This window comes from Branchiostoma floridae, chromosome 16, assembly GCF_000003815.2.
Source record: "Branchiostoma floridae strain S238N-H82 chromosome 16, Bfl_VNyyK, whole genome shotgun sequence".
Lineage (NCBI taxonomy): Eukaryota > Metazoa > Chordata > Leptocardii > Amphioxiformes > Branchiostomatidae > Branchiostoma > Branchiostoma floridae.
In genome coordinates this window covers 12,687,727-12,698,149 of record NC_049994.1, presented here as the reverse complement: position 1 = coordinate 12,698,149, position 10,423 = coordinate 12,687,727, and the positions used below count along the sequence as shown (strand labels likewise).

The 10,423-nt window shown below is 40.0% G+C and overlaps 1 protein-coding gene across 2 annotated transcripts in view; it reads right to left on the bottom strand.

The window, feature by feature from the left end:
* Positions 1-2,589: 2,589 nt before the first annotated feature.
* LOC118403235 (serine hydroxymethyltransferase, mitochondrial-like) overlaps positions 2,590-10,423 on the bottom strand; it is an 11,246-nt gene continuing 3,412 nt past the window's right edge. Inside the window, exons 5-14 of one of the 2 annotated variants that reach the window (XM_035801836.1) lie at positions 9,996-10,056; positions 9,722-9,861; positions 9,191-9,272; positions 8,623-8,745; positions 8,026-8,165; positions 7,405-7,570; positions 6,925-7,024; positions 6,287-6,442; positions 5,800-5,907; positions 2,590-5,342 (exon numbers count right to left, since the gene is read on the bottom strand). In XM_035801836.1, the coding sequence (XP_035657729.1) occupies positions 5,212-5,342; positions 5,800-5,907; positions 6,287-6,442; positions 6,925-7,024; positions 7,405-7,570; positions 8,026-8,165; positions 8,623-8,745; positions 9,191-9,272; positions 9,722-9,861; positions 9,996-10,056 (1,207 nt within the window). In that variant the 3' untranslated portion in view covers positions 2,590-5,211. Of the gene's footprint in view, positions 5,343-5,799; positions 5,908-6,286; positions 6,443-6,924; positions 7,025-7,404; positions 7,571-8,025; positions 8,166-8,622; positions 8,746-9,190; positions 9,273-9,721; positions 9,923-9,995; positions 10,057-10,423 lie in introns of both variants that reach the window. The other variant, XM_035801837.1, reaches the window with a different exon arrangement.

Here is a 10,423-nt window from a genome sequence, read left to right as displayed (position 1 = left end):
ACATATTACTATCAACGACACGGTGTGCTACCATGCTAGAAAGGCGTAAAAAAAATGTGGAAAAATCGCACGTAAAACACAACGACGGATCTGTTAAATCTGCTCTGAGATTAATTATTTGCAGCAGGTAACTTTTCCAGACAACAAACAACAATGGCTGTAACATCATGAAATCACAATGCGGGAATTGTATGCAACATGAAATATAGAGGAATGCTTTGTGGATATGAATGCTTTGATAAAAATGTAAATTATCTCGTCCGTCTCACTATACACTAGTGTTCTTACACTAAAATGACAGTTCTTATGTGTCTAAAGAGAAAAGAATATTTCAATGTTTGACGATGAAACATGACCAAGTTAGGTAAGATTCGTGTAAGTACGAACAAGGAGGTTAAAAAAATAACTTTTTTCACCTCCTTGGTACGAACAACAATTGTCAACATGGCGGACAAGTTCCGTTGCCATGACATCATCTCAGAAATTAAAACCATTTTACTGATATGCAAATGAGATGAATATCTAAAGTCATTCCTTCACCACTGTTGAACCTATTTCAAATTGTATCTCGGGGAAAACGACCGTGTAATGGCGTGCAAATTCAATTCACTAAACGACATAGGAAAAAGTTGACCTTCCCTACCTATACTCCAAGCAACATTCCACGAATTTGCATATCAAAACAACTTGGCATTTGGAGAAGCACGTGCGCGCGAGCGCCGCTCCAACGTAATTACAACTTCTTTTGAATAACGTTCGGAAATGCTCTACTGATATAGTGATAGTGATACTATTAACAAGAAGATAAACAATGGAAATGTGTCTTACTTGTTCTGAGGGAAGCAGAATGAAGTGTTGACATTGTTCGCCCCGGACCTCGCGTTGAAGTAGGAGACTGGGTGGGTTGCACGTGACTGTACATGTGTCCGCTTACGACTGAAAATAAATAGAATGGCCATTAGAAAGATACACAACGTTACATTTACCATTTCCAAAGAATGTGTGGCTACAATGAAATACTTGTTGGAAATTAAGTCTCTGGACGTCTCAGCCTAAAATTCATGTAGTAATAAACCACACAATTTCTTTACGCCCTAAAAGTTACGCATTCGTTAATTCTAAAAATGCGCCGTCTTGTTACTTGCCACCAGTTTCAATTTCTAACAATTCAGGGGGAAACACCCCAAGGTACGAAAGTTGCACAGCTGAAATAACATTTAGCCGACCACACTGTTCTGAAAAACGAAAGTGAACTTCTGTTTAAAACGACAATAAGAATTTTTAGGCTTCAATCTTACCTGCCTGGCACTGCACGCTGTGTTCCACTTTTGAATCCGGAGTAATCCAACCGTTCATCCAAGCTCCACACGAAACTTTGTCCGTCCATCATTACCCACGCTGTCCCAGAAGCTTTTCCCCACAATATTTGTGGAAAACATCCGCGAAAATGTGGGCAAAATGTACATTTTGCATACATTTTGTGAGCCGAAATTAGGAAGACGATACGTCCACGGACCACGCTACGGGAAGAATGCAGCACCTGGTGAACCTGGTGGCACCGTGGCGGGAAATTTGAATATCACGTGACGTGAATGGACAAGGGGCGGTCGTGATTGGCTCAATAAGGATGATCGAGTCAAATTACTTCAATACATCTTATTCTTTGTCCATTTATCCTATGCGGTCAAAGCAAGGATCTCGTGTAAGTCTTATTAAGTAAAAATTAAAATTTTGTTGTTGCTTTTGTGGTTTTAAAACAACTTTGTCTCAGGATATCGATGCAAGCAGTTATGAGCTTATGCAAATTAGGCGAATCTAATAACATTCTTGGTGAAGGTATGGGTCGTCGAACTTAGGCAACTAAGATATGAAAATAGATTAATATTTTGCTACTCAAATCATTTCTTAACTTACAGACTCAGTAAAGGAAGATGACGCTACGAGAGACGGTTTGACCAACTCTGCCGCACAGTCGGACACAGCGTAGCCTCGGTGTGTGGGACAGGTGACGTTACAACTGTTGGAATGGGACAGACGAGTGAAGGAAATACTGATCGCCTATAAATCGGTAGGAACGCATACTTTCCCGTAGGTCATGATTTTTCCTATAAGATATGTACAAGAACACGTGTACGGACACCTAAAATGAAGAACCTTCCCTGTCCTTAGTGCTAAAGAACCTTCCCTGTCCTTAGTGCTGTAGGACCTTCCCTGTCCTTAGTGCTGACGGACCTTCCCTGTCCTTAGTGCTGAAGGACCTTCCCTGTCCTTAGTGCTAAGGGCCTTTCCTGCAAGTTCATTGGTCCATTCTGAAGCACCTCCCTGTGACCAATGATAGCACTGCATTCAGCTGATATTTTCCCTCTGGTTGACAAATTCAAATCTTGGAACTAAAATTGTGATGCATTTGTGGATAGCAATCTGGTGTATATTCTTATGCTGGTCATTTCTTCAAAGACCAGTACGTATCTTCAGGTATATAGTTTGTGTCAGTTGTTACCTACCAAGTTTTCGTGACTCCAGAATATACAAAAATGTTTAATTAGAAAATATACATAAGAATAAAAGAGAAGAAAGATACAAATCAGACTGTGACTGGCAAGTATTCATATATTGCGTATAACATCTTTACAAGCCATCAACATATACTGGCTGAGTTCTAACATGCTTCCTATGACATACAGTATCCCAACGCAAAACTTTACACATAAATAGGTATACAGTACATGTAGTCTGATATAATAGTGTGAAGAGAGTGAATTTGACTGACTGTTATGTGCTATTTGAAGTGCATAGTGACCCTAGTTTACAAAGTTTAACTATACACAATAGCAATATACAGTTCTGCAAGAATCTACAATTGAGTAAGTGTGTCCTGTATAAATCTACAAGTTTGTATACATGTATACTGGTGCTGGTTTTGTACCACTATCCTCTCTACAATCATACATATGCCAATCTACAAATTCAGCTACAACAGTATACGTGTAGCTGTTAAGTTTTATCAGGTCTGTTAAACTATACAATCATGATTCTATACATGTAAGTCTACAGTTCATGATGTTTCATCTACATACAGTTCTAATGTCATGTACACATCTCTTCATGGCTGATGAGCTAGAGATACATTGTATATTGTTACACTCTACAAGGTACAACCAGCTACAACCATAATTCTATGGCAGACTACTTTGTAGTACCATTCCAGTTTTGTATCAAACTAGTAAATGTCTTGCTCTGTAAGCCTACAATCTCAGTTCTACAACAATCTACGCTGCTAAGTATGTTCTAACTTCTACTGTGAGCCTACAATCACAGTTCTAGAAGTCTATACTGTTAAACATGTAGGTCTACAATCCTATTTCTATATCCCGACACTTAAACAGACTGTTCTGTTTATCTACCACTCCTACTACCATAATGTACAAGTACATTATAATATACACCATATGCATTGTTAGTATCAGAGCTTTTTGATTCTACATTCTAAGCATTTTCATTCAGCCTAATAATACTTTATACTCCTGTCATAAATTGAATAAAGAAAGATATTAAAGAAGTATTGGTGATGGCAGTGTCAAATCTAATTCACAATTGTTTCAAAGAAATACACATTGAGAATGGCAATTTTGAGAGAAGTATTGTGCACAGAAACTTTTACTATTCCAATATAGACAGTTACTTGAGACAAATCAATTACCAAAATTATTATGAAAACCAATGTTTTTGCATATCGTTGTTGTCTTTGCTCTCAACACTTCGTTTGGATGAACAACATTGTTGTTTTCAAGGTCAGAGAATAAGAAAGGAAGCTGACAAGTCTACATTCAGTGCCTAGTATATACCTTCTCTCAAAATTAGGTTGTATAATTAGCTTAGTATGTGTGGTAATACTAAGGTACCCATGCTATACAGTATACATACTCAGTACAATGACACATTCTGTTATTGTTGCTTGAACTATTCTAAACTACAAAGAGCAGACAATGGCAACCTTTGGCACTACCCAAATACACCTGTCATGTCGACACACCTAACTAAATATTAATAACTACCAATACCCATATCTTAACATGTTTAAATATCCATAATTCTCTTTGTACATAAAGTAGATACAATATGTAGCTGTATTAGTTCATGTATAGTGTTTGTAAGGTCCGTTTTGAAAAACAAGTTGTATTTCTAGATTCTACTTTAAATAAATGTCCATGCAAATTATACTTTCCAAAGCTTTCGTAGAACTGCAGTGGAGTTGGCCATGTTGCATGTCAAACCATGTTATATAGGGAACTAACATTACTAAATGGACTGTCTGTCCTAATAATATAAGTAACTAATAAATAAATAAATAATACAGTTAGTATACCACTGACCAAGAATTCAAGAAAAAAGGGCTAGGGTTTTGAAATGCCTGACATATTATACTTGGTAGAGCAGTGGAAAAAGCAACACTAATATCCCTCAAGCTGATTGGTCAAGAGTGCAGCCAATCAACACACTCACAGATTTTCCTTGAGATACATGTACAATGTGTACATGTAGGAATCGGCCAATCGTAAGTCACGGATATCCCAACATCCAGGGACCATATTTATATATACAATTTTACATCAAATTTTAAATTTGAAGAAGATGTTTGTAGAGGCCATGTTTGCATTTTATTTCACTCATCTTAGAATCAGGTCAAAAATTTTTTTTGTTCCTTCTGAGAACAAAATAGTTTTTCTTATTCTTCTTGTTTAAACATCTTTATCACCTTTTTCACACTGAGGGATCTTTCGGGCTGGAGGACTTATCAATTTCAATAAGGCAAGTAAATAGCTTTGCAAGTCTTCAGTCTAATGTAACTCATTTTGATATCCGTCAGGAAAACTTTATGGCAACTCAAACTTAAACCACTACCTTTGAAAAAAAAAAAAAAATTCATCCCACTTTACAGAAAGCCAAACTAAAGTAGAGTAGTAGACCACGGCTGACTATTCTGTACTCTCACCCAACCACATCTTCTGCACTAACAAAAAGGAATGGAGAAAAAGTAACTCTGTTTCCACAAGTATATCTCCTTTTCAGATTAAAATTTTTGCATACTTTTTCATGTTTTGTTTTTAAAGTAAAATGTAGTGTTCTGTTAAAGTATTTCATTAGAAATTATCAAGATTTGTGGTACTGATTTTCAACATGAAAAAAAGGAATATGTTTTACAGTGATGACTTAATGGTCATCGAAGCCTGGCATAGGAAATGTGCGAGCGAAACTCTCCACACGAGCACGCAGGTCAGAGATCCTGCCAACAGTCTCTTCATCTTCCAGGAGGAACTTCTTGAAATCCACCATCTTGGGACCTGCAGCGGGAAAAAAATCATTATTAAAATTTTATGGACAGGCTACACAGCATTTGTGCCCACCTCATCTGCCTATGACCTACAAACTACCACCTCCCAGATGCATAGCGAACATTCTACCCACTAGTCTATTGCACACATAGCATGAGTAGTGCAGTGGTTAGCTGCCCTGCCTCTGGAACTAGAAGCCATGATTTTGATCCCGGCTGTGTTGCTCATCCGACATGCACACTACTGGAAAGGGTTGCAGTCTTTAGGACAGAACTATAAGCTGTAGTCCACTGTTCATTGTGCTTGTCGGAAAGTGCTGGGGAAAGTACCATGGTACAATCTGCACCTGTACATGTAGATACTGTCATGGCCAGTGGAAGAATAGCTCTTCAGTGAGCTAAACTGGATCAATATTACTATTACTTTCACTTTGATTAGGTGCCATGAAGTTAAGATATATCCTTACCAGTCTTGTCCTTGACCTGTAGACCAATCTGCACAGCCTCGTCAATAAAGTCCACCACCTGACGGAAGTTGTCTTCCTTCATACAACGTGACGTCAGCGCTGGAGCTCCTATAGACATATCAACATGTATCTCTTCTTTAAATGCACAGAGATGGCAGATTGACTTCACACCTTTACTCATCCAGCTTTGCAATTCTTCCAGTACCTCGGATAAAGATAGCAGCACTGGATGTATGGCAATGCTATTAGGGGGCTTTAAAATCATTGTTTTTTATATAGCAATTTTTCCATTCGAAAAGCCCTTTGTCTCATGATACTGAATCAGGAGGGTGCAAGCCAGTAAAAACAAATACTCCATTGGTGCAATCTTTATAATTTCTAAAAACTGTTTCCAAGTGAACACATGTACAACACTGTACGAAATACCTCTGCGTATAAGATGTCACAAAAAAACAACTACATGTTGACAATTAACAAGTTGACCTACCCAGCCTGAGTCCTCCAGGTGTGAGCGCACTCTTGTCCCCAGGACAGGTGTTCTTGTTGCAGGTGATGGAGGCCAGTTCACACACCCGCTCCACACGAGCTCCGTCGATGCCCTTCGGACGCAGGTCCACTAGAACAAGGTGGTTGTCTGTGCCATCTGTGGAGCAGAAAGAAACAGCTGTCTTTAATGCATGCTGCATACAATCCTTCAGAGATGACATTAATCTTCTGGTCCTGTGTATACAGAGCTTCAGACAGTAAAACTATGCAGGTGCAAGAACCAAACACATTTATCAATTTGTAAGTAGGGGTTAAACTGCATGGCATTTCAGCTTATAGCAAAAGCATCATGCTTCACCTCAATGTAGGATGACTGCTTTTCATATACCTTTACTGTAAACAGTAAGAATTCGGCACTTTATTTAAGACTTTCCAAACAATTCTTCAAGTAAGCACACCACACCTTCAAAATCTACAAATATTTTTTTCTCAGTATGATAGAAATTACAAAAATGTAGTCATAAAAGAATTTTGACTATCATTGGGAATTTAAGTAAAAGTTTCAGTAACAGCTCCATTTCCAAACTTCTGCTTACAAGATTTTTAATGGGATACCTCAACCAAGAGGCTTTGCCTGACCTGAGACTAGTTTGTAGCCTTTGGACATCAGAGACTCGGCCATGGCCTTGGTGTTGCTCATCACCTGTTCCTGGTACTCACGGAACATGGGTGTCTGCGCCTGCAGAAAAAAAATCAAACTTAAGATATTAGGGCGTCTGTGCCTAGAGAAGATAACCAAATTAAGGATGTTATCAACATTTTTGATACATTGTATTGGCTAAGTTTTGGTTCCTTCAACATCAGCAGAATGATTTTGGAAGAACTGCAAACAACTTTTGAAATAGTTATTAAGGAACCTAAAACTTTTCTCACTCTGCCCAAGTGTAAATGAAGACAGGAATGGGCTATGCCTTTAATATACTGCATCCTAGACACAGTAGATTGACTACCAACAACACTAGAGACTCAAAGGCTATGTGCTCTTTACCATTTACATAAACACAAAAGTTGTAATGTTACACAAAAAGGCTCCACTCCCGAGGTGTTGCCAAAACTTGCCTGTTTTAGTGCCACAGCCACAGCAGCGATGGCATGATTGTGGGGACCTCCTTGCAGAGATGGGAACACGGCAAAATTGATTCTGCGCTCAAAGTCGTACATGATGTCCTTCCCCGTCTTCTTGTTCTGACCTTTGACCCCGCGGCGGAAAAAGATCAGGCCAGCTCTGAAATATGTCAAAGTTGAAGTTAGATTTTCCCCACACTTCTTAGTCTTCTGCTTTGAACACTTTTATAGCCCTTAGGCCAAACAGTTGTGAAAGCATTACAGTAAGAGGCTTGTGCACTGGTAGTGTGTGTTCAACCTTCTCAAAAGTTCTGTGTGCTAAGCAGAGATAGATATTGGTATTGGGTGGACCAACAACTCTCTCTTGGTAGCCAGGGGCTGAATTGTGAGGAGCTTACAATAGGCGGGGCTTACATGTATGATAGGGTCTGGAGCAAGCTGACATTCGGCGCCACTCAGGTGACCCCAATACGACAGTAATTGCCTAAGGTAGCAGTACATACTTTTTAAAGTCTTTATTATGACTCTGCATTCAAAAATCTTCTCCTTCTTGCTGCAAAACACAAGACATGATTCTAAAGACCTATATCTTCCACATCTCAAATGAAACCTCACCTTGCCCCTCGCAGGGTTTTGTGAGTGGTAGTTGTGACGACATCAGCGTACTCGAATGGGCTGGGGATGACCCCAGCAGCCACCAGGCCTGAGATGTGCGCCATGTCTGCCAACAGGTAGGCACCGTGCTCATCACAGATCTAAAGACAACAAAGGCACCTTAATATTCAGACCTAAAGACAATCTCTCACTGGCTGGGGTTAATGACCCTCTCCTCGACAGCTGATGGCAACTGTAGGGCCGGCCAATAGGAGCACGATTTAAGTCAGACTGCACTTAACAGTACTGTAATTCAAAACAGGTATTTAACACGCAGTAAAACATACGTACTGTAAAACATTTGTATACTCACAAAAACGAAAGTTCTCCTTAACATTGTCACACCGCGAACATTTTTACATGTAGCATCAAAAGGGTACATTTCCACACTTGTGTACTGTTCTCATACTCATAGTAAAGTGTTAACACGGTCTACACACTCAAAGAATCACCTATTCACACTGAACTCAGAAGAACCATGTTCACTGATGACACCACATGTGATTTGCATCAGTTTGCACACCTCCTGTTTCATACCTTCTTACTTCCTCAACTCACCTCTCGCATCCTTTTGTAGTCGATCAGCCTGGCGTAGGCGCTGGTTCCCGCGATGATCATCCGTGGACGGAATAGTCGCGCTGTCTCCTCCAGCTTGTCATAGTCAATCAGACCTGTCTGGGGCTGTGGGGGGAAACAGATACTGATATTATGATATGAAAGTTCATCTGTGACAACAATCGACATAGTAAAAGTTTTACATATTATTTCCGTGAAGGAAAGCTTGTTGGTAAGTGTTATATAATTGCATGAGGAAATAAGGAGTAAAACATTTACTAAGTAAACACAGAGATATTATTACAAGTATAAAACATTGGGTGATTTGTACTTGACATTCCATTTCCTTGCAGGAAGTGATGGGTACTACATGACAACATACGTTTCTGTATTTCGTAACTTCCAAATGTTACATTTAGTTGCATTTTGGATGATTCACTTTAATCTTTGATGGAGTTATGTGGATGAAATCCACGGAATTCGGTGCTTTTGGAGAACTTCTCAGAAAATTTTTAAGTCTACAGAGGTCTACAGAAATGTCTTTTAATATCTTTAGGCTGTCAGTACTTACGTTCAGCCTGTATGGCATGGATTCAAAGTAGATGGAGGTTGCAGAGATTCTCTTGGTGTCAGTCATGAAACCATGGGTGAGACTGTGGAAAAAATAATCTTTCTTAAACATCTCATAAATACACAAGACATCATTGATACTAGATCTTCATTTTATGTTGAATATCAAAGAACCATGCCCATGTGCATAAAGCCTTCCTTGTGATAACGTGAGATATGCATATGGAAAGGCGATTCTAAACTTTGGAGACCGATCCTAATTAAAATAAGGCCTAGGAACAAAATGTTGTGTTTCCTGTTCCCGACCTACCCTAGAAAAACTAGTCTTTTATTTGGGTAGGATATGTATGATTCATGTAGGATTGTGTGACCCTTACCTTACATTTGTATTCTCACAGAGACAAAAGTTCTCACTAACAATATCACACTGAGAAAATTTACAGTAACAAAAGTGTACATTTCAACACTTGTGTACCCAACTAACCTACAATCTTTAGAAGATGATTTTAAAATCCTGTAAAAGACAACTCACTGTCCACCATCAGGCAAGTCCAGACCCATGACCCTGTCATGTGGGTTCAGCAATGCAGTGTAGACAGCAAAGTTAGCGGGAGAGCCGGAGTAGGGCTGGACGTTCACTCCCCACCGCTCCGGGTCCAGACGGAAGGCCTGCTGGGCCCGCTGCTGACACAGGAGCTCAATCTGGTCCACGATTTCTGCTCCTCCATAGTACCTGTGGGTGGGGAATGGTTGGGTAAGATCATGGTGCTACAGTACAAGTACTTCTTGTGCACCCAACATTGGACCTGGGCTCGCTGCTGACACAGGAGCTCAATCTGGTCCACAATCTCTGCACCTCCGTAGTACCTGTTGGTGGGGAACAGTTGGGTGAGATAAGGGGGTGAAATACTTGTTGTGCACCCAAAATTGGACCTGGGCCTGCTGCTGAAAAAGGAGTATGATCTGGTCCATGATCTTCGCCCCTCCGTAGTACCTGTGGGTAGGGAACAGTTGGGTAAGTTCAGGGTGTTCCAAATACTTGTTGTACTCCGAAGATTGGACCTAAGTGCACTGCTGACACAGGAGCTCGATCTGGTCCACGATTTCTGCTCCTCCGTAGTACCTGTGGATGGGGTACCGGTACAGAAAATTCAGGTCCAGGTGCGGTTCAGGTCCAGGGGATCAGGTCCGGACAGTATGGAAAACATGTGAATGAATGATACTCAAAACAATG